The sequence below is a fragment of the Trachurus japonicus genome, chromosome 18 (genome assembly GCF_045865225.1).
Source record: "Trachurus japonicus isolate A0001 chromosome 18, Traja_1.0".
NCBI classification, from domain to species: domain Eukaryota; kingdom Metazoa; phylum Chordata; class Actinopteri; order Carangiformes; family Carangidae; genus Trachurus; species Trachurus japonicus.
The window spans coordinates 9,159,501-9,187,056 of record NC_140924.1 but is presented as its reverse complement, the minus strand read 5'-3'; the positions used below and the strand labels follow the sequence as shown (position 1 = coordinate 9,187,056).

Genomic DNA, 27,556 nt, shown 5'->3' with positions numbered 1-27,556 from the left:
ACTTACCAACACATTTTCATTGTGATGCACCTGTGTTGCAAAATGCTGAGCACAGGTGGCAAAAGTCAAACACAAGTAAAGCACAAGTTTCACCGGTTGAACACAACAACTCAAAATTGATCACACTTGTGTCCAATGATGTGAGGGCACATATACTGTAAGCCAGTTCAGGATGAAGTCCTGTGGCCTGATCCAGTACGGAGAAATGATGCTGTGGCTGAGTTATGCACTTCTCATTTCTATATTTTTGTACTTTATTTTTACGTAGGTTTACTGCAGACAAGTGCTAAATGCAAAAGATTTCTGTTTGTCTTTGTACTGTGCTACGTGTAAAATGCACAGGATTTCTGTTTTTTGTACTTTTTTCTTTTTTTACTATGTAGGTACAAGTGCTAAATGCACAGGTTTTTTGTTTTGCAAGAGGAGAAGATGAGAGACAGCAGGGTGAAGGAAGAGAGGATGAGGGAGGGAGGGATGAACTGGGAAGAAAAAAGAAGTAAGGAAAAGGGGATGAAATGGATGTGGAGAGGGAGGGAGGAGGGTGAAAGAAAGGGAAGGGGAGAAGTGCTAAATGCACAGTTTTTTTGTTTTGCAACATGCATTTAGCCCACAGTGAACAATAAACATTTATTTCTACAGCTTCATGTGCTGAGCGTTGTGTTTTCTATTTTTCTATGTAGTGTTTAGTGGCTGCTCAGTAGTGTTTTTAATTTTGATTGACTCGGGGCACGATTTGACAACATAGTTCAGTTTTGGGCACAGATTGAACTGTTTTGAGGTGAAAGTTTGGTTTTGCAAGAAGAGTCTGAGGTTTTGTGAATGTAGCTTGAAAATTGGGGTTTGTGTTCACAGTTTAGAGAAAAGGAGAGAAGCTTTCAAGAAATGTGTCTTAGCAATCGAGAAAAACTGTATAGTTTATGACACAGAATGTGGGAAACATGGAAATGTTACTAACAAGAGTTGATGGGGAGAGGAGAGGAGAGGAGGGAAAAGGAAAGGAGAGGAGATGAGAGGAGAGGAGAGGAGGGAAAAGGAAAGGAGAGGAGAGGAGAGGAGGGGAGGCGAGGGGAGAGGAGAGAAGAGGAGAGGAGAGGAGAGGAGAGGAGAGGAGGCGAGGGGAGAGGAGAGAAGAGGAGGGAAGAGGAGAGGAGAGGAGAGGAGAGGAGTGCCTCTTTGTCTGAGGCCTGGTAGATGTGTGGTGGGACTGTCTTGTCTGTGCAGGTAAGAGAACTGTGCAGATGGAAAACTTTATTTGGTATTTTGGGGAATTTTGACCAGTGTCCTCATACAGAACCGTGGTGCAGCCGTGTCTTCTTGATCCAGTTTGAATGTGCTGTAGGCCTGTGCTTGGGAGGTAGGCTGCTGATCTCATCAGACTACAGACATTGAGTCAGCCTTTTCCCGTACAGTACAGAGCCAGTCACCTGTCCGGCCCCAGACTGAGAAGGTAACCTTGACTGATATGGTAACGTAGGAGGGGTATTCCCTCCGAGGTCTGTAGGTAGCCTCAACTGCTGCGGCTGTAAACCAGCTCATCATAATCTGTCTGTTGTTTTTACCGTGTCAGTTTATAACCATTTGTGAACCAACCTACTACACATCAAGAGACAGACACCACCACCTGCATTTAACACAAATGTTGCATCCTGCTGCAGACTGTCATTAAACTTAAAACTTCAACTTCTTCTCTATTCAGATTCTTACATTAAAATGTGGCTCTATGAAAACTAATCAAACCAAACAAAAGAAAACACTGAACAGACTCACACACATCAGCTCTGTATCTGGACTTTAGCTTCAGTCTCCTCTGCCATCGTAGAACCAGGTAAGAGATTCAACTACAACTGAAACCTGACAGTACAGCTTTACAGAGGGAGGAGGGGGAGCAGTGGGCGGGGACTGATCTGTGATTGGTCAGTGTGCCAATCAGGAATGTGCAGAGCATGTAGCCAAAATGTAATGTAAAAAAACAGACCCTTGAAATCTTAACTTACAGCTACCAACTAAAGCATTAACACTAACAAACTTGCATGACAGACACACAATAACCCTGATGTAGTTTGATGAGTTTAACTACAAAGCAGGCAGAGCTATGAAAAAAAATAAATGGAGGGGAAAAATTCTTTCTTACATCAAAGTGAGTTTTTCCTGCTAAAACAGTCTGTGTCTTCCACAAAGAGAGAAACTGGGTCTGGATTCTCCTCTGACATAGTTTCCTCTAACGTGATTTAATTAACTAAACAAATTAACCTTGTAGTGATCAGAGGAATGCAGAGGTTTGAAGCAGAAACAACACGCAGCAGCAGCTACAGCACAAGTTAATATAAAACATACCTTAGCATACCTTAAGAGATGATATAGACTCCTCTGTTGGGAAAGTTTCTTTTTTTTTTTGCTCGTAGTCGAATTCACTCGCAGCAAAACTGCACCATCACGTCCTTACAGGGGATTTTTGGAGCCTGCTGATTGGCCGGCCGGAGGAAAATAACCCTACTGGCCCGCCTACAGTACCGACTGGCCAATCAGCGTGTGTATAGAGTTTTAAAAACACACCACCACGTGGCTGATGTCTGTCACATAGACAACATCACTGGCTGCGGTTTCTAAAGGAGACAGATGTTTGTCTGAACAGCTGTGTGGTTCATCTGTCAGTGGAAACACACTGAGACATCACGGAGGTGTGAAGCAGACAAACTCTACATGTGCTACAGTAATAACCCAGAAACACATTGTCCATTAAAACATCCTATTGATAATAAACACCTGCTGATGTCACTTATTCATGTAGGGTGGATTCGCCTAATGTGGGACACTTAAGCTTAAATGGGTGTAGGTCTTCCTATAACAAAAGAAAGTTAATGTAAATGTGGTCTCACACAAGCTGTGATATTGCATTATCAAAATCAAATGACATCTCAAATGTCCAATCATAGATTTGGGAGGGAGAGCCTTCAAACCGGAGGCACCCTGTGTGAAGACCACCAAAATGCTAGGTAGGGTTTGGACAAAAATAATGTTAAGGCCATAATTTATTAAAAAAAACAAAATTATTGCAAATTTTTGTCAAAATGTGTTTATAATATGTTGATGCATTAAAATATATCTTAATATGGTGTAACCATTCTCAATATTTAGCATTAAGATCAACATTTCTACTGTCCCACTTAGGAAACATGCTTTCCTAAAGCGGGACAGGTGGTTGTTCCTAATGTGGGACAGTGCTTTTCCAGGTAAAACTAATAGGTTGAACAATAACAATGGTTGTTTACATGGCTTTATTGTTATAATGCATTGTTTTGAATATTTTACAACAAAAGAAAATTATATGTATTAACTGGAAGTGGTCATAATACTGTTAAAGGAGTAAATGGCTCTGAATTTTTTTCTTTCTTGTTTCTAAATCTTGTCTTTTTTGATAATGTTCATGAAAAATGTTGTGTTTAGAAGTAATCAAAGGATAGCACATTACTGATTAATTAAATGGAATGTATTTCAGATCACAGTGGCAAAAAAGAGTAAGGCAATGAGACAAAATCAGGGAAAGAAAACATGGGAAAAGAAAGGAAAATAATCAAGCAAGTGAACTCAACCAGTGGAAAAAAGACAGGATGAGGGGAGAGATTACTGAATATAGGGAGATCACTGAGGATGGTGGAGGTTGTTGACCAGGGGTGGGAATGACCCTAAGTCCACTCTTTAGCGCAGGGTAAAAGGTCACATCCACCACACAATTGGTAGAAAACCATTAACACTATAGAAGATGAAGCAGAACTAGGACAATAAGTGATATTATTGAACACTGGTTTGCAATCTAGCATTTATCATGTAAATTAAGATGACTTTTAAACAGACTTTTTAGTGTCCCACATTAGGAGCATGACTGTCCCACATTAGGGAACGGAAATTGCTGCAAAAAACTTTGCAATCAAGAGTTGAAATATGTATGGTATTTCTTTTAGGAGTGTGATATCAGAATTTTCTCTTTGGATTTCATTAGATCACAACCTAAGGATTTCAGAATGGTACAGGATGTAGATTGAAAGTGTTTGCTTCATATCACAATATACACCAGAAGTCTAAATTGCAAAAAACGTCCCACATTAGGCGAATTCACCCTAGTTTAGAGCCAATGTCTCTGAGAGCTCATGAGTTTGAATCTGAACCTTCATTAGATGATGTTTACACACGTTTACACTGGATCAGGATCATGGAAATGTTTTATATCAGTCATTTAGTCAGTGTGCAGGATCACTTTTATTTATATAGGCTAGCACAGTTAACAAGATCTGTAACAGTCATCCAAAGTGCTTCACAGAGCAGAGACAAAAACAAAAAGAATGCATGTACAAGAAACAAGAAAACATGCATATCGTAACTCACACAAAAGCATACGAACATATGCACAATCATACATACACATACGCATATGTGCACGGCTACAGTAGTCACAAACAACAGTGTAAGATGATGTTAAAAACTAGGCAGGATTAGAAGTCCCTGTGGATCTGAGAGAGAGAAAAGAAGAGCAGACAGCACAGCAGGGGTGGACTGGGACAAAGATTTGGCCCTGGACTTTTTGGTCCAGACCGGTTCACTATCTGCACGTGGATATTGTGCAAATTCGCCCCGTTGATGTACATACAAACACACAAGCTCTTAATAACACCATTACTAAACAATATACAACAAAGTAGAGGAATAGTGTGGAATAGATTAAGTTTGAACAATATTACATGCACGTCTACATGCAATCAGAACTGCGGCTAGTTGGCTAAAGTATGGAAGACAATAGTATAATCATCTGAAATAATATCATTTATATATATACAGTATATAATATTATTTTATTTTAGAAAGACAGTACAGCTCAACATAATGTATAGACAATGAAGCATGACATAATAAGAAATACTTGTCAGTTGTGTGTTATCATGAATAATATGTATGCAGATGTTTTATTCTAATCAGGGTTTAGTAATTTTAACTGTGTAATGTTAAAACTGTTGAAAGGACAATAAACCATAAACTGGCTGGTTCAGTCTCAGTAGAGAAAGAAAAACCTGCAGATCTTTAAACTCTGGAGCTGTTTCCTCATGAAGGAGAAATACTAACACAACAGTGGGTTGATGTTCACATATCATGAAAACTGCAGGAGTCAGAGCAGGAGTTTGTGTTTGAGTTGGTTGAAAAGCAGCTTTTAGTGTGTGTCAGTCAAAGTGAAAGCATAAAGTGTTATCTGTGGCCGTCACAGAAAAGAGCAGCCGCAGCATTGACACCACCTGCATCTGGTGGTTTCACAGTGGTTCCTGTTTAATTTAGCAGACACTTCACTCAGTGCTGTTCTCTGCACTGTGACTACATGTGTGTGGCGTCCTCAAAATGGTGATCACTGTGACCACATGGCTTAGACATTCCTCCTCCTCCTCCTCACCTGTTCAGTAACATTATTTTTAATTCTCCACGTTCACTCCTGATACCTGAACTAGATTCATGTGATCTAAATGTTTTTTATTTCTAACTCATTCAACAGAGAAAAGTAGCTACAAGTTCTGGAGTCAGAGTGGATGAAAAATATAAATATAAAGAAACAAATGAGTTAAAAAGAAAATGATACAACCAAATATGATAAGACTTTCAATTGAATCTTTATTTGAGTGAAGTTGTTCTGTCTCTTCTGTGTGAGAGTCTGAAGTCCCAGAGACTAAAAACAACAATAAACTTTATTAATACTTAAGTGTAAGTGAATTCTTCTTTAATTTTTTCATTCACTTAGGATAGTAATATAGTAATATTGTTATTATTATTATTAATAATAATTTTAAAGGCCTGTATATACCTATATAGACCTAAGTCTATTCTATGGTAAAAGTATCATATACAAATACAACAAAGATTTAGAACAAGAATGAACAGAACGGATCTGATCAGCATCTGAGTCCTGAGGAGAAAGTGTGTGGTGTCCATCTATCATGTGTAAAACACAAAGACTGTATTTGTGTTACCAACCATTTGATATACAGAATGCCAGTGTAGTGGGAATTTTCAAAAGCTGAGTACTCGCAAACTAGATTAGCATCCTGTCAGTTTATTCACTTACAAGTGGGGCGTTTCCAAACAGCAACAATTACAGTCACGAGTTGGAAAAAGCGCCCTGACACTGACACAAGAACTTGTTTATACACATCACACCACTTCAACACCTGTCAATGCATTTGTCAGTTCCTGACAGCTGTCCCCCGTGTTCGAGCACGGCCCGGTTCTTCTCAGTGTGAATTTTATAAGAAATGTCTGATGCTGCTTTTGTCCACAACTGTTGCAACAGCGGGACATTTTGAGCACTGAGATCAGAGCGATTGATATAAGTTATATCAATCGCTCTGACTGACTGAGATGAGACAGTAGGTCAAGTCTGAGTTGTGGTTTGGGTTTATTGCAATAAAGTCACTTAGTATGTGACTTTGTTGTTCTCTATATCACGTACTGTATATCTTTGGTGCAATAAAGTCTGCAACTGAAAGTATTATACAGCTGCAGACATGACCCTCGTCAGATTGCTCTGAGGGGTGCAACTGTGAAGACACAAGCCAGGTCAGATCTCCATTCTGACACACCGCTGTACCGAACGTCCCCCTGAAAGTGTTATTTAACTTTTAAAAAGGTTCTAATTGTCCAAATATTAACCAAATTAAATTAAAATGTGTTTTTTCAGGTTATTATGTGACAAAGCAAAGTGAAGTTTTAATGAAGATGTTTAAAAGCTAGAGTTGGGGACAAAATTCTGGCATATTTGGATCTTCAACATAAAAAAGGCAAATGTCATTATTGAGACACAGTTCTGTTTTCAGAGCTTCATCAACCATCTGAAGTTTTAATATAATTAGAATGAAAATCTGGATCTTTACAGTCTTTACAGTAACTAAACTTCATGTGTTGATATGTTCACATTTCAAGAAGGAGGAGCAAAAAGAGTCTGTGTCGTGCAAGTAAAACATATTTGAGTAAACTCAGGAGTTCAGCCACAGTTTCCCCTTTGAACACAGAAACAGAAAGCAGCACTGTCTCACACTGTTTCCAGCTGAGGTCAAGTCCCTTTAACGTCTCTCGAGCCTTGCTACTGGTACCAGCGCCCGGGGTTTTTACTCATCAGAGGATTTCTCAGCCATGTCCAGGATTGTTTTCTAAGAAGAGGCTTTGACACCACCAGGTAAACTTTGGAGCTGTGTGTTGTGTTGTGTTGTGCTGCTGTTGTGATTCTGCATGTGTGTTAAATGAAGTGAGAGAGTTAGAGGAGAATGAGACTGGTCTTTCTTCTCCTCGGTCCAGACCCAGTTTCTCTCTGATGACATGACTGTGTTTAATCCACTACAAAGACTTTATCACCGTGGACAACACAAAGCAGAGATTAGATTAGATTAGATTAGATTAGATTAGATTAGATTAGATTAGATTAGATTAGGTTAGATTAGATTAGATTAGGTTAGATTGCTTTATTTGTACCCGCAGTGAGAGAAATTCATACAAAAACAATAAGAAACAGTAAAAATACCTACACAGTTCATCATTATACCCATCATCATTCTGTGCTGCCTCATAAAGTGCATGTAAAGTGGCTAACCTCAAAGTGCACAGCACAGGTGCATAAGTGGCACACAACAACAAATCATCATCATCATCATCATCATCATCAACATATAGACAGAAGTCTGACTTCGAAATCGAATTTGAGCATAGCTCGATTAAGCTCTGCATGTAAACGTACTGACACAGTACGTGTCAGTCTGTGTCGTGGTTCAGTTGCTTGTTCTTAATGTGGAGCTTCAGCTCTAAAGACTCTTTAAATCTGTTTGTGAGAATAATAATTTAAAGGGACAATGAGGGACTTTTGGAAAAGCGAAGCGTTTTCACACTACATTTATGAGCCTCCGCGCACCGTGAAATTCTTTGACCAGCGCAAGACAGACTCATGTTTTCATTCATCAATAATTAAAGTCAGAGGTTCAAAGAGGTTCACATACCGTCGTAGTTCCGACCATAAATGGTGATTCAGCTACGTTATTCTCATGACTCATTGCAAAACTGAAAGTAAAGAAACGCCGGTCGGCTCGACCAGCATCTCCGCCACCACTAATAATAACAAAAGAACCATAGAGACAAAACGATATATTTATCGAAAATGGGCCCAGTAACAAGTGCTAACGTAAGCCGTTTTCCCACTAAAATTAGCGGGTCGACGCGGGTTTTTTAAACGCGGGTCGACCCGCTAACAATCGGCATTTGGCCCCTTTCCCATTGACCAAAATGAGCCGAGTCTGACCCCCCGCTGAGGGATCAGACAGAGCATAAACCAGTCGCCCCGCTCTCATCCACGGTGCAAGAGACACACACAGTCATGCCACAGCCGCCCGCCGCGGAGTGTCCGTCCGCCGAGGCAGACTCTCTGGCTGGCTGACCTGGAGCACCAGGACCGCGGAGGACAGCGAGTCTGCTGCGGCCGGATGACGGACGTCCGCGGCACAACACGTCAGTTAAACAGGCTGTCGCTTCTTTTCTTTTCTTTTTTTCTATCGTTTTTGGTCAGCGTTCTCTGATGTTTTGATCCCAGTCTCGGATGAGAGCAGAGCGGAGCAGAGCTTTGTTTTGGTACGTGATATGAGACGCGACCGGCGCGATGACGTAGCGTCACGTAACGTTCAGTGTCATCACGTAAATTAGCGGGTTGACGTGGGTCTGGCGTTCCCACTGCAAGCCGATCAGAGCCGAGCCGATTAAAGGCGATTTTAACCCACGTCGCTTGCCGAGTCGTTTGACCCGCGTCGGCTCAGTGCGCCTTTCCCACTGCCACCAAAAGCCGATTGTTAGCGGGTTTAAACGGGTTTTTTGGCCAGTGGGAAAGGGGTAGTAGATTCATCCACATTAACGTGAGACTTTTTTATAAGCAAATAGAAACTCCTCGTTGTCCCTTTAATACATTATTTTGTCGGCTGTGTGACAGACAAATGTTTGTAAGCTTTTTTTTCTTCTTTTTTTTCTTTTGAGTTGAGAGACATACACCATATATTTTAGAATACATGAAAACAGCCAATGTTATGTATGTCATGTATATTAAAGCAGAAGTGCGATCCGGTGGTTTTGACTACTTCTTGTCAGCCGATGGAGTTAGCAGCCCCCGCCCTCGTCATGGATCTATTGGTCCTCGTCCCTACGTCACCACATTCACGTGCATCCCTTGGCTGCACACACAGCCCTTCATGCCGTTCTCTCTTCTCATTGGATAAAGCTTGTAGGATATAAGTATACAAGAAGTTTTCTCCTCGGCTCAGAGCAGAGCAGAGTGACTGACAGACCCGTGTTTCAGACCAAACACTCTATGTAAGTGATTGCTGTCGGAAGATATAACTATTTAAGACTTATATTAACACAAACATTCTGCTTACTTCTGCTTTAAAACCTATAGGTTTTTTCCGTGTGGGTATGCAAAGGAGATGTGTTGCAATGTGTGAGGCAAATGGTGGTCACACCAAATACTGACTGGTCTTTTTGTCACTAAGATGTGTCTCCTCTCAGCTTGGTCCTGACTGAGTGCTGAAATCGAGGAAATCAGAGCTCAATATTTCTGTTGTGATCAGTTAACATGGCGCCACCTTGTGGCAGAAACATATTCCTGCACTAGACTGTAAAGATGAAGCAGCCTGGTCCTGACTGGAAGAAGTGAGTGTAGATGTAGTTGTTGATGTGTTGTTGTCTCCTGTGACAGGGAGAAGATGATGTGCTGCTTCCTGCTGCTCCTCACACTGACCTCCTGTGTCTGTGGTGAGTTTACTCCTTCACTTTATTCTCTACAAACTGATACAAGTCCTCAGTTAGTCTGCTCCTCACTTTCCCTCTGTCTCCTCAGAACCAACATTTGTAGGAGCATTATTCCCTGTATGCCTTGTAAAGGCTCCTGTATTTTTATTTTGCTTTCGGTGTCTTGTAAGTCCATGAGGGCTGGGCACCTCTGTTGTAAGATACATGTTAATAAAAATAAACTAGACCACATCGGACAAAACCCCCTTTTTATGTGCCTTTTCACCACTTTTTCCCCAGGGACTATTTTCTGACATTGAAGGGGTTAAAAGTCTGAAATCAGTTAACATAATGTTAACTGATTTCAGACTTTTAACCCCTACTATAACTGAAGTGAACTGAATTGATTAACTGTAGGTGTAAACTAAAGCTCACCTGTGTCTCTGTCCTGCCTCTGAAACACATGTTGATCTTTAATATGGAGGAAGTTGAGAGTTAGAAAGAAATCTTTTACAAAATACAAAAACTATGCAGTACAGCAGATTCTGCTCTAATAGCATCAAAGAAGCTGCCATCAATAAGTTATATTGTAAAAATGTCTCATGATGAGATGAGGAAGTGAAAACAGGTCTCATCATGTGATATGAAGCCACTTGTCTGTTTGCTTCACTGTGGATCAGAATACAACCTTAGTGTATTTAACATCATTTCAGAATGGTTAGCATCGTCAGCATCTTGTGAGAATAAGCTGTCAGGTGTTTGTAGTTCTGGTGGATCTTCATCAGAGGGTCTGATTATCTTCTGGTTTCTGCCTCACCTCTGTCTGTGTCCTCAGTTTCCCAGCATGCCTCAGCTGTGGAGGTGTATGAGGGGGAGGAGTCTGTCCTGCTGCCCTGTGACTTTCCTACCTTTGACCTGGACGAGGCTTCAGTGGTGTGGAGCCGCTCCGACCTCCGTCCTTCAACCGTCCACCAGCGTCAGCCGGGCGGAGACGACCTCAAAGACCAGAACCAGGACTACAGAGGACGGACGTCCATGAGGACTGAGGCTCTGAGGACCGGAGACCTCAGCCTCACTCTGAGGAGACCCACCACCAGAGACAGTGGCAGCTACAGCTGCATCATCAGAGGGAGGGGGGGAGAGGAGAGGCAGAGTCAAGTTACACTGGAGGTCAAAGGTCAGAGGACATGGACTCATCAGAAATGTGTTTTAATGTTTAACATCATTGTTTATAGTGATGTTTTAATCTCATGTTGTTGTTTTTGTCGACTACAGGACATCCTGTGAGTGTGAACTGGGACTACATTCTCATTGGTGTTCATTGTCTCCTGCTCTCACTGGCTGCTGTTGTTTACACTGTCATACCGTGTAAAATGAATAATATAGGTAGGTTGTGTGTGCGTGTGACGCAGAGGGGAAGTGAACTCTGCTGTGAATTGATCAGAAATATTGTTTGAATATTTTATTGTTTATTAATATTTGACTTGGGGGGCAACAGCCAGTCCGACATACTGTAGGCCTCTAATTGTCTAAATGGCAACACTTAATTTTCTATCAAACGTCCCATATGGTCGGAATGACGGTATTTTTTTCGTTTTTTAAACATCCTGTCTTTCCGACAATTCCTTTAAAGGGATAGTTCACCCAGAATTCAAATTTCACTCATTATCTACTCACCCTCATGTCGACTAAGGGCTGGGAGAAGTTTCAGAGTCCTCCGTGCCTTTTCTGAGTTACAGTGCAGCACTGCATGTCCATATGACGGTGGCGAACGGACCCCACTTTTCTCCGTCCAAAAAGACACACCAAAAAACATCCAAATACCTCCATAGTGCTCGTCTGTAATGTCCCTCTTGTATTGAAGCCCCAACATGAGAAATTGTTCTGAAAAAATTAAATAAATAGGTTTTAAGCCTGTTTGTAGCGGAAGCTCCCAGCACTGCTCTTCCTGGTCCGTCCAAATCTCGCGAGATTTGCACGGACACCGGCGAGATTTGGACGGACCAGGAGCAGCAGACAGGCCAGCTGGATAGAGAGAGTCCAGAAGTAGAGAGTCCAGATACTAAGTAGGAGGGAGTCACCTGTTAAGTAACGCACATTTCCTTATATTGAAAGCCTTGTCGGGATGGTGGGACGATGGCATGTCTGAATAGCGGTATGTCTAAATGGTGGGATGTCGGAATGACAGCATGTAACCATTTTATTCTCATGTTGTTTGTGTCGACTATGTCTTCCAGTCTTGATCAAGGTTATCCTGGTTTTACTGGTTGCTGTTCTTCTTCCTGTTGGCGGTGTCTGTATTCACAAAGGGATCAAGAACACAGAGGGTATGTAGTGACCAAGGCTTTGAGTCTCTGTTTGGTCTGGTTCAGTCATGCTGATGGATTAACTGACTTCACTGTTGCCTGACAACAAAACTAACAATCTCATGTTGTTTGTGTCAATAACAGAACTTCCTCTAGATTGGATCGGTGTTCTAGTGGTTCTGCTGAATGTGCTGGGTCTACTGGGTCTGCTGAGTCTGCTGATTCTTCTGGGTTATGGTGTTTGTCTTGCAGCCAGAAAATATAACGACATGAAGATCGTAATGGGTTTGTATAGAATTGAACTTTGTTGTGAATTGTTCAAAGTGTTGTTTTAATGTCTTATTGTTTATTGATATTTGAATCTTATGTTGTTGTTTGTGTCGGCTACAGAAGGTCTTCACGTCGGGGTCAAGGTTCTGCTGGTTCTCCTGGTTCTGCTGTTGGTTTCTGCTGCTGCTGTTTACTGCGTCTTTCTTGAAAAAGAGTTTAAGAACATAGAGGGTGTGTAGTGCTCAAAAACAGCCTCCCTTTAATACTTCACACTATTCCCTTACTTGGTTTACTTACTTAGTTTACTAATTACTTAAGTAGTGCGCAAATTTTAGCAAGTGTAGTAGTCTCAAATCGAATACGGTCATTGTGCCCTTACCAGAAATGACAATTGCAACATTTGACCATTGAACTGAATTACTGCCAGCCAACACCAGCTGATGAACCATAGCTACATACCATGGCGTATGTTTGTTGTAAATGTGTGTCACATTATCTACACTGTAAAAGACTTTAGGTTAGAGGATTAACAAGATGTAAATATTCGCAAAGTGATGGTCAGCCATCGACAAAAATGGCTTCTATCTGACATATTTGTACATTATGACATAGTCCTTAACTATAGTTATGGACCGTGGTAGTCCCCTTCCATTATGTAGCCAAGATTGTGGTCGTTGAGGGTGAGAAGTGTCCAGCGTAACATACTCAAGGACAACAGTACATTGCATTTTTGCCATACTTCTCAGTGTGAACATTCTTGGCTAAACTTTGCGCACCAGATATGATGGAGCATTTCTGCAGATTATCCATGTTCCTGTCTCTGTCCTCAGTGTCCTGGCATGGAGACACTGTGGAGGTCTACAGTGGGAGGTCGGTCCTGCTGCCTTGTAAGGACTATCCTTTACCCATAAACCCCACAGTGACGTGGAGCCGCCACGACCTCCGTCCTCCAACCGTCCACCGGAGACACAAGCTGGGTGACGACCTCAGAGACCAGAACCAGATTTACAGCAGCAGAACGTCCATGAAGACTGGCTCTATGTGGACTGGAGACCTCAGTCTCACTCTGACGAACCTCCGTCCCTCTGACAGTGGAAACTACACCTGCATCATCTCAGCGTTTGGAAAAGAACGAACACTGAGAAACATACAGCTGAAGGTCATAGGTCAGTAACACACCCTAACACCTATGGTACATACAAGATAGTACAGGTCAGAGGTAAAAGGTCAGAATTGTTAATAGAAGTCTGAGCTCAGATCTGGTTGGAATTTGGACCATGTTGTTTATGTTCATCTCATCCACAGAGAAGTACTCTGACAGAGTTGAAGTCTTCGTTTCCTTAGGTCTCCTGGCTCTAGCAGGTGTTCTTCTTGGTGTCTTGCACCTGAAAAACTAAAAAAGGTAGGATGTTTGTGTGTCCGTGCATGTGTGAGAGACTTTTTACTGTGAAAATCTTCCATAATGTGCTGAGAGAACAGAAACCAGGAACAGCTCCACCACACATTTATCCATATGTTTATTTTAACTTCCTGTTTCCTGTAGAGTTGAACCAACTGATCCTCTAACATTTCATCAACAGCACCGTCCCAGACTTTTACTTTGACAGGATCAACATTTTGATCCAAAGCAGCGTTGACAGATTCACAGACTGAGGCCGTGTTCAGACTGCCAGCCAAAATCCGATTGTTAGCCCATCCACATTGGAACCGGATGGCTCTTTTGATTGATTGATTGAATTTATTTATTTAAAACAGGGACAATGCACAAAAAAAACATTAATCTTGTAAAACAAGAAGAGATGCTTTGAGCCAGGTTATAGCAGCAATTGCTAATTTCCGCCTGTAGTCCCTGGGCAGGTAAAGTGCTAAACAGATACAATATTAAGATTAATTGAAATAAGACATGATAACCATAATATTTAAAAAATTGACAGAATGCACTAATAAAAGCAGGGAAACAGGAGCGCCAAATCATAAAGTGCACAATAGAGACCAACAGCCACATACACTCACTCTCACTCTCATCACACATTCACGTACAATACACAGATAACAATCATCCTCCTCTAATAACCACACTCATAGCCAGATACATACACACACTCACATAATACTCAACAATGTGTGCAAACTTGCTTACTTAGTAACCAGCGCTTTGACAAGCATGAGAATGTGTGAGGATTTGTACATAGAATAAGTTCTGTGGGAAGGACATTCCACTGACTCATGGCCACACATGAAAAAGAAGAGCTGCCAAACTGAGTTCTACGTTGAGGAATACTACACTCACCCCTCGTAACAGATCTAGTTAGACGTACTGTGCTTTCAGAGCAGAGTGTCACAAACTTTTTCAGAGGGGGGGCATAAGCATTATGAATAATTTTGTGAAGTAGACAAACATTTGAGTGTATAATCAAGTTTTCAAAGCTCAAAATATCATATTTGGCAAGTACATGGCAATGATGGTAATGCCGTGGTTTTTTGGCATGGATCTTAAGACTACTTTTGTACAATAACTCTAGTGGTTTTGTAACTGTTTTACATGCCTGAGACCAGGATGTAACACAGTACAGAAAATGGGGCTTGATCATTGCATTTAAATATGTACTTGATGCCTCAAGGGTGAGAGAATTTCTTATGTATCTGAAATTAGCTAAATTATATTTCAACGTGTTAATCAGCTTTTTGACATGCCCTTTAAAACTAAGTGTTGGATCCAACGTTACCCCCAGGTATTTAAATTGTTCTACGTGTTTTATTTTTTGCCCATTTACTACAATATCAGGGTAACTTTTAAGTTTACACCTATTTGTAAAGAACATGGTCACAGTTTTTTCCACATTTAACGTGAGGCATGAGTTGTATAACCAATCACTAACCTTGTTCATTGCCTTTGTTAATTTCACAGCCACCTCTGTTACATTTTTCCCATGAGTATACAATACAGTGTCATCGGCATACATTATAGTGTTAACATCCTGACAGACAGAGGGCAAGTCATTAATGTATAAACAAAACAGCAGCGGCCCTAAAATTGACCCTTGTGGGACTCCCAGTGTGGATGCTAGAAATGGAGATAGTGTACCATTCACTCGTACACACTGGTGTCGACCACTTAGGTAAGATTTCACCCAGTTATGTACATTGATAGGAAGTTCATAATTTTTTAATTTATGTAACAGCACCTCGTGATTTACTGTATCAAAGGCCTTGCGTAGATCAAGGAAGACTGCTCCCACCACTCCTCCCTGATCTAGGCTGGTTTTAATTTCCTCAAGGAAGTAGCAGCAAGCAGATTCAGTGGAATGTTTCTTTCTGAAACCAAACTGCATTGGATGTAAAAAGGACTTTGAATCCAGATGTGCAGCTAGTTGCTCTGCTACAACCTTTTCAATGACCTTTGAGATGGGAGAGAGTATGCTGATAGGTCGGTAATTACTGACCACCTGTGTATCACCAGATTTGTGCACAGGGGTAACTATGGCAGGTTTAAGCACACTAGGAAAAATGCTCTCATCGATAGATTTATTTATAATCATAACTAAAGGTGGCATAATGGCCTTATGTTGTTTTAAAAATACTGTATCAAGACCATGTATATCTTTGGCTTTACTATTTGCCAGGGTTGAGATAATTTTTTCAACCTTCGCCACGTTAATAGGAGATAGCTTGAAGGCCAAGTCATCACAGGCCAAGGACTGTGAGAGTTGGACTTTTGGAAAGGTCCCACTCAGTTCTTGTACAACAGTCACAAATCACATGAAATCCGATTTTTGCAAACTGGATCGAAACCACCTTCAGGACGTAGTTTCAAATCGCATTCGGACAGATGCGTCTCAGTCTGAACAGCTCCAAACACTCAGATTGGTTTTGACTGTCTGTGATGTCACTCTACGCCGCGCCAGAGCGCCCTTTGACCGCCCACTGACCGCCCTCTGACCACCCTTTGACCACCCTCTGACCGCCCTTTGTCCGCCCTTTGACCGCCCTCTGACCGCCCTTTGACCGCCCTTTGACCGCCCTCTGACCGCCCTCTCACCGCCCTTTGACCGCCCTCTGACCACCCTCTGACCGCCCCCTGAACGCCCTTTGACCGCCCTCTCACCGCCCTTTGACCGCCCTCTCACCGCCCGCTCACCGCCCTCTCACCGCCCTCTCACCGCCCGCCTATTTTGAGTTGTAGAGCAATGTCAACGGAATGGAGCAGTCAATTGAAGACATTGAAAACATCAGTCCTTGGACTGTTTGTTTAACTTCCTATATGTGTCCACTGTCCCTCTGGTCTGGTTCTGTCCCTCAGGTTCCTCTACAGCTCTGTGATCCTTCAGTAAAGACCTGATACTGCTTTCTGATGACATCATCATGTGGTTTGTTGTCTCTCAGTCCAACAGGTGGAGGAGGGGGCGGAGTCTGTCCAGCTGGACCAAAGCTCACCTGTCTGAAGACATCACAGTGGAGTGGACGGACAAAGACAACAAAGGTCCATATGTATGAGAACATTTTCTAAAGAACAGGACCAGGCACACATCAATGGGACTTCATAGATAAAACAGTCGGTCTGACTATCACATTAAAGCAGATAACAGCGGCACGGCCATTTCGGCTAATGCTGTGTTCAAGGCAGGCTTTTGAAACCGTAAGTTACAGCTTCAAGTCACAACTACGACTTGGTAGCGTCCAGGTAACCCGTAGCTCGTGTTTTTACCGTCCTGTTGTCTGTGAAAGTTCCCTATAACGGCCACTCGTAACTTCCGACCCGTGAACTCGTACCAGATCGAACTGGTATGACTTCACAGGAAGGAAAAACACAAAGTACGAGTTTCCTTGAACGCACCATGAGTTAGCAGCCCCCGCCCTTGTCAGGCATCAATTGGTCCTCGTGCTACGTCACCACATTCACGCGCATCCCTTGGCTGCACACACAGCCCTTCATGCCGTTCTCTCCCCTCATTGGATAACACTTGTATCCCACAAGGAAAATTTTCTCCTCGGGTTACAGCAGAGCAGAGTGACGGAGAGACTCGTGTTTAGGCTGAAATACTTCATGTAAGTGATTGCTGACGGAAAATAGGACTATTTAGGACTTATATTAACAAAAACATTCCACTGATATCTGCTTTAAATAAATGACGACGCTACAATTCATGTAACAAAAGTCGTAGTGGAGGGAGAGCAAAAGACGAGCAGGTGTTGACAATAAGAACCTACATGGTGCTAAACTTAACAACAATCAAATCTGTCACTCTGTTGGCCTGAAGGTCGATCCTTCTCCAGTGGAAATCTCCCCAGGATGCAGGTTGTGTTGCAGCATCAGACTGCAACACAACTGTGCACAGTGCACAGCTCCGCAGCCACATTTGCAAACATCTGGCATAGACTAAATTCCTAAATTCTGAATGTATATAATGCAACAGGTGAAACTTGTTTCTGACACTGTAATTTTCTGCCTCAATGGAATATAAATCTGATAGAAAGCACTTTATTTTTACTACTACTAGATTATTTTATCATTATATATTTTTTTAATTCCATCATATTTTGCTATTACTGTTAGTATTTTTTGCTGTTGTTATGCACTTTTGTATGACTGTTGATGCCTCAAATTCAAAATTAGTGCTGGGCCTGTCGGGTCCTGGACCGGCCAGTGGGTGTTAAAGGAGCATTATCGCAAATACAGCAGTAATAGCATAAAATAAGCTGAAATATGCAAAAGATAGGTCGGGGGGAGCCATAACTAAATTTACAAAAAAAAATCGCCAACAGTGTAGTGTCCGTGGGGCAAATGCAGCATTTGTCTTTGTTATGATCCAAGCCGGCCCGGCGCTTGCTGCGTTCGATTGCACTCGGAACTCGCAAATCCGACCTCCGAACCGGAAAAATGCAACAGTAAATACTAATGTAGCAGTGTGTTAGGCTGCTCACAGTCACTGAATCGCTGGTAGAACACTTTGTCTCCACGTCCCCTGTCTTTCTTCAGCTGTCCTCTCAGCGTTATTAAGGAGGAGGAAGTTGCAGTTGCTGTTGTTGTCGTTGTTGTGGTTGTGCGCGACGTAGAGCTGCCGCTTCCACTAGCGAGTTTTCTTTTTCCCGCGATTGCACGTTCATTCAGCCTGGTGAGGGGGGGGGACTAAACGATGTTCTCTCTCTCTGACAGGTGCCCACTTGTTTATATCTGATAAACTCCGCCTGGCTCCATCTAGTGGCCGAATTAAGAATTTGGATTTGCGATAATGCTCCTTTAAGGGGGTTAAAATAACCAATATAGTGTGAAATAAGTGATTTCAAGATTCTGACTGCTACTTTTTAATAAAGTATAAAAGAAAGAGAAGAAAGAGTCACATTTTTTATTTTATTTATTTAAACAGGCAACGTGCACCAGGAGATACACCCACTTTAACATCCTGTAGGGGGTGTGCTGGGAGGTTTTCACTAATTAAGTTTGCATTTATCAAAAGTCTTGTCTGGTATTAGCATCTATGATATGATTTGGTTGAGGCCATCTTTCATCGTTTCGTCAGCCTGATCTGAAAACATCATGGCCGCCAGTGGTGGAGAACCTGCTTCCTTCCGTGGAATGAATGAATTAGAACAGTTGTCTAAACATTCTCATGAAGAAAAAATGTTCGTTTGTGGTGTTACTTAGCAGCTTTTGAAATGTATGTATCCCATGAGATACGTTGCCATATTAGGGATAGAAATTTGGTCAATGTTCATTATTCAAAATTTTATTTCAAACTGGAAGACATGCTAATAATTACAGCAGTACAAGATATTATCATGCACAGCTTTGCCCATTACAACAGTATAACTGTATTTTACTTAAAAATTTTTTTTTTTTTCAAGCAGGGCATCTCGGCTAGGTCATTTTATGGGAAAAGAAAGGATGTGGGGTACCCAATGAAGATCTGTGCAACACATTTTTTGGATGATAAACAATTGGACTCCTGCACAGATTTATCAATCTCACTAGTTCGTTTTTATTATTTCCTATACATAGAAGTTTTTACACGCTCTTTCCCCCATTTTGTGCGTACGCACTTTTCTCCGCCTAATTTGGGATCTATCAAACCAAAACTTGTCGGGAGTAAGAGCAAAAATTTACGACCAGTCCGACCATGGCGTACCGGCATTTACACGCTTTTTGAAGAACAAGAGGAATTGGCGACACCGCTGCAGAGTCAGAGAACTGCAGCGGCGAGGGAGAGAGGAGCGCGGACACTGTTTGAAGTAGCAAGTGGTGGTGATGATGACCCCCCACCCACCACCGCACACGTGTTGACGTCGGCACTTTACATGAAAAGCACAGCGACTCAGATTTTTCCCCTGTGCATTTACACTAGTTTGCTCCTAAATACTGGCTTTATAAAACGAATTTCGTTTTCTTTTGATATCATATTGATATTTTTCCCTTGCATGTAGGCTACACCTCTTCCACAACCCGTCTGTCCAGTCTGGAAAATAATTTCTGCGACGTGCGTGTGTTACGTAGCCAGACTGGACACACACAAAGCAAGCAGCAAGCCCAATAATGTCGGCGCAAATCAAAGCAAATGAGAAAACATGATCGATATTTTTTGTGTGAATAATATTTATTGTATTTAAAGCAGAAGTAAGTGATATATTTGTGTTAATATAAGTCTTAAATAGTTATATCTTCCGACAGCAATCACTTACATAGAGTGTTTGGACCGAAACACGGGTCTCTCAGTCCCTCTGCTCTGCTCTGAGCCGAGGAGAAAACATTTATCGTATCCTACAGTTTTTATCCAATGAGGAGAGAGAACGGCATGCAGGGCTGTGTGTGCAGCCAAGGGACGCCGTGAATGTGGCGACGTAGGGACGAGGACTGTTATGGTGCGTTCAAGGAAACTTGTATTTTTCCGACTGTGAAGTCGTACCAGTTCGATCTGGTACGAGTTCACCGGTCGGAAATTACGAGTGGCCGTTATAGTGACTTTCACCGGTAAAACAGGTCGGAAAAACACGAGTGGGTTGCCTGGAACGCTACAAAGTCGTAAGTCGTGACTTGAAGCTGTAATTTACGATTTCAAAAGCCTGCCTGGAACGCAGCATTAGCGAAAACGACCGGACCACTTACTTCTGCTTTAACAAAAATGGGTGCTGCCCAACATCATTTTAGGAAAAGTCACAGACTGGTGGACTTCAATGTTTTTTTTTTTGTTTTTTTTTAATATATAGCTATGCACAAATGAAAATCAAAGTCTTCCAGTGAACGGAAGTTGGGGGTTAGTGGAAAGGGGTGCAAAGTAGTAGTGGAAACCCTGCTTTAAATTATTATGACATAATCTAAAATAAGGGGCAGAATAAATATGATTCTTCTTCTTTCTGTTCTGTTTCATTTAGATTTGGGAGTTTTTTGTATTTATTGAAGCCTTTCAATGCAAGATGATGTTTCTGACTGATATTGCCGTGTTACCGTGTATCTCGCTTTCAGAGAAATTCCGCTTCTTCCTCCGCTCTCCGTCCGTCTGTTGTCTTCACCGTCTTCCACTGACGTCATTCCACACGTTTCCAGAGTGCACATGGCTACTTAATATGCACGTAACTGATTTGCATTGACCACATATGGTTGTGTGGGGCCGTTTAGGGGGCTGGGTATGAGGCGTGTTCTCATCCACGCTTTTCTCAAGTCCGGTGTGATTTATCAAGGGAAATACCGTGCAGCCGTGTGTACGCGGAGTTTGATAGATCTGAAAAGAGTGTATATTTTTTGGTCGTACGCACATTTTGCCTTTCCGTCGTACTGAAAATTTAAGAGGACTTTTACACGCTCTTTGATAAATGAGGCCCCTGGACTTAGCAGAAAAAAGGAGGACTGAAGTTGGTTTTCATCGAAAAGCAAAATCATTATGTAGCTAGCTACATTTTCAGACATGAACAGGAATCTTAACACAGTCAAAAACTACAGGCTTTAACAATATTCTGAATTTAAATTGGCAACAAAAGTAATGAGAGCAAAATGCTCCGCGTTATTTCAGCACCACGGACAAGGAAAGGACGAGACATGAGGACAGACAGACGTCTACAGGTGCTGATCCTGTCGGTGCTGCGGTGCTGGAGCAGCAGACAGACAGCTGTCTCCTCCATTATTAAAATCTGTAAATAAGCTGCCAATAATATCACATTTTAGTTGTGCTCTCGGTGTGTTTTATTTCTCTGTTAAGTTAGGACGTACTCATAGATCGCCTGTTTGGAGGCATTTTAACCCGAGGAAAAAAAGGAAAGAGGAGGAAAGTGATTGACAGACGTCAATCATCAGGTTACGCAACTGGGCGCACGTCAGGAGGAAAGCAGGAAAAACAAACACTAAGAGAAAAGGAATAATACTGGGAGAGGGTCTATTGATAGTTTGAGGGGCCGTTTTCAAAGGTAAGCCTACGTTGTTATTGATATTTCCTGCCGGATTATTAATTAGGAGCGATTAGTAGGCTACAGTCGCGGTGTGGCATGACACGCGCATCAGGTTGTAGAGCGGATCAGGGGTCGAGTGTGTGACCGCACGGTGGACAGAGCTGTTTGTGTGTGTGGTGGATGTAGGTCTGTGTGTGCGTGTGTATGTTAAGGTGAAACCTAGGTGATGAATTATTGTACTGTCTTTTACTTGGTGGCTGGCAGCTGGGGCCCCCCTGGCAGCTGGGCCCCCCCTGGTGGCTGGGGCCCATTTCAATTGAAACGGTTGAAACATAGGTAAGGCCGCCTATGGGTATAGATTACAAGAGCCTTGAATTGAGAAGAGAAAAAAAGTAGAAGAAAATGAAAACACCCACAAGCGCGAGAGCACCTGATTGGGTTGTGAATTTTACTGTGCAGTCCTATGGTCCAGAGCGCTGCGAAGTCGCCGCTTTATAATTGGAGCCGTTACAGCGCGACCTGTCCATGTGCCTGTGTTTGACTGCACCAGCGCGCTAGAGAGAGACGGCCGCCACAGACTCGTTAATTAATGCAAACACTGCTGGTTGATAAGTTTGGTTTTTACCACCACTAGCATGCATGTGCGCTTCTTTCTCTCTCTCTCTCTGTGTGAGTGAGTGAACAGAGAAAGAGCGCTATGCGGAGATGAATTAACGGAACGATTGCGTTGATGAAAAAAAAAAAAAGCAGAGTAAATTTGTGGCTTGGTCTTGATTCTGTGGCGCTGCACCACATTGGTCTACGTATGGGAAACAATAGGTGTGTGTTTGAGTAAAATGAACGTTTGTGTTTCATTCTATAAACTACTGATAACAATTTCTCCCAAAAATTACAACTGGTCAAAATAACAAAAAAAGATGCAGTGTTTTCAGACCTCAAACAATGCAAAGAAAACAAGTTGATATTCATTTTTAAACAGACCACTAATGTTTTAATTTAGGAAGAGTTCAGATTAATATAGATGGAAATTTCAATTTTAATCCTGCAGCAGCAGTGATTGATTATTTACTGATAATAGCCTAATAGTTCTAAGATTTTCTATTAAAATAACTGTTTTTATTTTTTTGTGTTCTCTTTGTATTTGGAATCAAAAAACGTGACATTGTGGTATCGTGACAACACTAATAACGTTATATAGCATAATGTGACCATACTTTATCATACACTCATACTACAGTATATTGTAGTTCTGCTTGGATTTCTTCTCAAAATGCATCAGATTGATGCTTTCAAATATGAAATATTCAAATTTTTCTTCCGTGGGGGCATGCCCCCGGACCTCCCTAGAGGGGTCGTATCCTCATGTTTAAAATGACGTGTGTGTGGAAAATCGAGTGAATACGAGTATGGGCGACTGCAGTCGATGGCTGACGGGCGCTCCCAGTGCGACCACACTCTTTTGTCCTGTCATAATAACTACGACCACTAGATGGCGCCTATAAACTTTAATAATATCAATCAATCATAATAACCTGCTGCACACACGACTAAGGCTTTTTTATTTATTTATTTTTTTTTACATCATATGTCATTCATGGTGGTTTATATAGAACTCCAGGTCTCAGGGCGTACTGTAAATCAAGAACCGGTCAGTCCCGACCTGCGTGTTTCCACTGTCAACAACTTTTACAACATTTCAGTTGGTTTGTTGCCACTTTGTGTTGAAAGCGAAAGTAAACGTTGCAGAGTCCTGGTTCAGTCCGGTTCTCACCGTGTCTCACTCCAGGAGGAAACAGCTTTAACTGGACTGTGTTTTTTAGAGAAGATGAAGATGTTTGTGGTTTTTATGACACTGCTGTACGGTGAGAAAAACTTCATCTGACTCCATTTAAATAAACTACACACACAGACTCTGGATGTGAGCGCCATGTCTGAGAGGACAGGTGACCTGATACTGTGATACAGGCGTATAGTTCAGCTGTGTGTGACCTGCTCTGAACCACATGTTGCTCTTTAATGTGGAGGAAATGATGAGTTAGAAACAAACCTTTTCATTACTGATCATCACTCATCTTGGGTAGTAAGGTTTATACTGTACAAGAGAACAAATACAAAAACTCTACAATCCAGCAGATTCTGCTCCAATAGCATCAAAGAAGCTGCCATCAATAATTATTGATCACCATGACATCGTGTCTGTCTGAGTTATATAAACTGTAAAAATGTCTCATGATGAGAGAGGAAGTGAAAACAGGTCTCATCATGTGATATGAAGCCCCTGTCCCTGTCTGTTTGCTTCACTGTGGATCAGAATACAACCTTAGTGTATTTAGCATCGTCAGCATCTTGTGAGAATTTGTAGTTCTGGTGGATCTTCATCAGAGGGTCTGATTATCTTCTGGTTTCTGGCTCACCTCTGTCTGTGTCCTCAGTTTCCCAGCATGCCTCAGCTGTGGAGGTGTATGAGGGGGAGGAGTCTGTCCTGCTGCCCTGTAACTTTATAACATTTGACCTGGAGGAGCCTTCAGTGGTGTGGAGCCGCTCCGACCTCCGTCCTTCAACCGTCCACCAGCGTCAGCCGGGCGGAGACGACCTCAAAGACCAGAACCAGGACTACAGAGGACGGACGTCCATGAGGACTGAGGCTCTGAGGACCGGAGACCTCAGCCTCACTCTGAGGAGACCCACCACCAGAGACAGTGGCAGCTACAGCTGCATCCTCAGAGGGACGGGGGGAGAGGAGAGGCAGAGTCAAGTTACACTGGAGGTCAAAGGTCAGAGCTGTAGAGGACCAGAGGGCGGGAACTCATTACACCAGTTTTAAAATTGCTGCGTTGTCTCCCTGTGTGTTTCAGGGAGATTTTAAGGTTTTTTTTATTCGTTTTTAAACAGTTAAACAGTCTCTGGCCTTCTTATTTATCTGACCTACTTTTACTCTATCAACCCTCGCGGACCCTGAGGTCCTCCGCCGCCGGCCTTTTAACCATACCACAAGTCAGATCTAAAACACACGGGGAGCAGCTTTCAGTTATTATGGCCCCCCATTGTTGAACAGAGAACCTCAGGCTGCAGAGACTGTTGTTGCTTTTAAAAAGAGTCTCAAGACTCATCTTGTAAATCAAGCTTTTATGACTTCTTTTATTCTTTTTAATTCCCTTTATGCTCTTATCTTTCTTTTATGTTTTATCAGATCTTATTTTTGTCTTATGTTATTTCATTAACTTTCATTTGCCTTTTATCTCTCTTTTTAGATTATTTAAGGATCACTTAATTTAATTTTATGAGAAAAAGAGTATTTTATTTTATATTATATTTTGCTCATTTTATACATTTTACCTTAATGGTATAATGTGTAGGAATTCCCCCCATCTAGCGGTGCGGTTGCATATCTGAACGTATTCTTGATGTTGCATTCACGTGAAATCGGGCAGACGTCAGACAGACAACAGACGCTGCATGTAACAGGATAAAAAAGTGGTCCGCCAGCACGAGGCAAAACAATACAGGCGTGACAATATGTTGTCATGGTGATGTGGTTTTGTTTTACCGTCTTTCTCTCGTGGAGTAAAATGACATCCGGTTGGTTTGCCGACGGCCGTCTGCCTGACTGCACCTGAATGCAACATCAGTGCCTCCGTCCTTCCTCACACTACACAGTGGTGACAGTTTTAACAGGCCGAGCCCACAGCTCCGCTGAGTTTCCGTGGTTACCTACGGTCACGCTGCCACTGAACGTAAAAAATGGCGATGCAACATGGCCGCCTCGGTTCGGTGCGTCGCCCCTTGTATATTTGTAATGACTCATTCTAAGGTACCAGAAAGCTTTCATTTGTATGCGGGTGTGATTCCTTCAGTGAAATACGTATTTATGAAAGCAATGTTTGATGATTTTTTGCTAATAAAAAGCCAAATAAGTTACACACTGGGGCTTTAAGTTACTGTTTTAGTCCCTCAGTTTTTAGCTCCAATGTTTCCTCATTGGGGAAGACTGGGAGTTGTCTCTGCTCTACCGATGGGGGTGCAAAGACACTTTGTGCTACTTAATGTATGAACACTGCCATAAAATAAAATTGATTTGATTTGATTTGATTTAGATACAGGGCAAAGGTCAGAGGACATGGACTCATCAGAAATGTGTTTTAATGTTTCAGTTTATTTTTAATAGTGATATTTTAATCTCATGTTGTTGTTTGTGTCGACTACAGAACATCCTGTAAACTTGGACTACATTCTCATTGGTGTCACTGGTCTCCTGCTCTCACTGGCTGCTGCTGCTCTGCTGATTTATGAAATGTATCAATGCAAGAGGAATGAAGGAGGTAGGGTGTGTGTGTGTGTGTGTGTGTGTGTGTGTGTGTGTCAATTTGTTGGGTCGAGGAACAGAATCTAAGTCAATGTGATGTCAGAGCTGTAGACTGAGGTCACAGGTCATTTAGAAGTGAACTCTGCAGTGAATTGATCAGAAATGTTACTTTACTTTACTTTATTGTTTTATTGTACGTGGACAGTCCCAATTAATCAACTGCATTAAATACAGTAAAAAGGGCAGCTTTAGCCAGCATGGCTAATATCCTGCTGTAGTCTCCGGCCAGATGACAATGGGCATCCTAAAAAAACAACAACAACAATATATTACAACACAATGATTAAAAAGAATCAATAAGGATAGGATAGAACAGGTAGGCATCAGTACAATCATGCAGAGACAGCACATAGATATACCAGTAATCACACACAATAGGCTACATCAGCACATACTGTACTACACATTCTGGGATGCAGACAGACAGGGGTGCATGCAGACATCACGTAGACAGATAAAACACAGACAGGCAGCATGATCACGACGCAAATAACACAATATCTTGGTGGGTACAGGTGTAATTATGAGCGAGCCATGTTTTTAGTTTGGATGTAAAAGTACAGTATGTATGTATTTCTTTAATATGGGTGGGAAGTGAGTTCCAATTTTGTAATGCAGCTGGCCAAATGTACTTTTCCTGAATGGGACTGTTAAGTCACCACCATGTTGTTTTATTGTTCATTAATATTTGAATCTCATGTTGTTGTTTGTCTCAGATACAGGATGTTCTCCAGTCTGCAACATTGTTCTCCTGGTTCTCCTGGTTTCTGCTGCTGCTGTCAGCAGTTTCATTCTTCACAAAGGGATCAAGGACCAAGTGGGTATGTGTGTTCCTCTTGGTGGCTTAAATTTCATAAAGGGGTATTCATGAAAAAGATATTTGTGTGTGTGTGTGTGTGTGTGTGTGTGTGTGTTTGTCGAATTTTTAAGCAAGAAAAGGTGAAAACTGTAACAAATAAAGGATACATACACAAACTCATGTCTGTTACAGATCCTTATCACAATAATAGTAACTTATTCTAACAACTGTACGTGTTACATAAATAATATAATAATGTTACCACAAATCAAATTCCTTCAGTATACATATTACTAAATAAATATCAGGGCTATAAATAAATCTACTTACTGCCAATGCCACGCAAAGAGAATGATACTGGAAAACTAACGTCACTTTCTTCTCCACAAGCGAAATAAAAGCTCACATTTCAAAATAAAAGAATACACATTTCTGATGATACACCACCACACACTTCATTGCTGACTAACAACACTAACATGTTGCTTGTACAGAACCACCTCCATACTGGATCAGTGGTCTACTGGGTCTGCTGCTTCTACTGCTTCTCCTGATCCCGCTGTGGAATGGTTGTTTGATTTTTGGCACACTGTGTGAGGAATTTGTGCACACAGGAGGTTTGTATGTGTGTATGTGTGAAACAGGACAAAGTATAATGGA

General features: G+C 41.9%; 1 protein-coding gene across 1 annotated transcript; it reads left to right on the top strand.

Annotated features, from left to right (window-relative positions):
* Nucleotides 1-9,679: 9,679 nt before the first annotated feature.
* LOC146968640 (butyrophilin-like protein 2) lies at nucleotides 9,680-27,450 on the top strand. Its single transcript, XM_085760391.1, has 7 exons — nucleotides 9,680-9,708; nucleotides 9,896-9,906; nucleotides 10,622-10,963; nucleotides 13,193-13,528; nucleotides 24,167-24,508; nucleotides 25,940-26,058; nucleotides 27,391-27,450. The coding sequence occupies exons 1-7, from the start codon at nucleotides 9,680-9,682 to the stop codon at nucleotides 27,448-27,450; spliced, it is 1,239 nt and encodes a 412-aa protein (XP_085616517.1).
* Nucleotides 27,451-27,556: the final 106 nt, after the last annotated feature.

Coding starts and splice junctions, on each gene's coding strand:
- LOC146968640 (XM_085760391.1), top strand. CDS start 9,680: ATGAAGCAGCCTGGTCCTGACTGGAAGAA. Junction 24,509..25,939: donor AGTTACACTGGAGGTCAAAG/GTCAGAGCTGTA, acceptor TGTCGACTACAG/AACATCCTGTAAACTTGGAC. Junction 26,059..27,390: donor AGAGGAATGAAGGAGGTAGG/GTGTGTGTGTGT, acceptor TTGCTTGTACAG/AACCACCTCCATACTGGATC.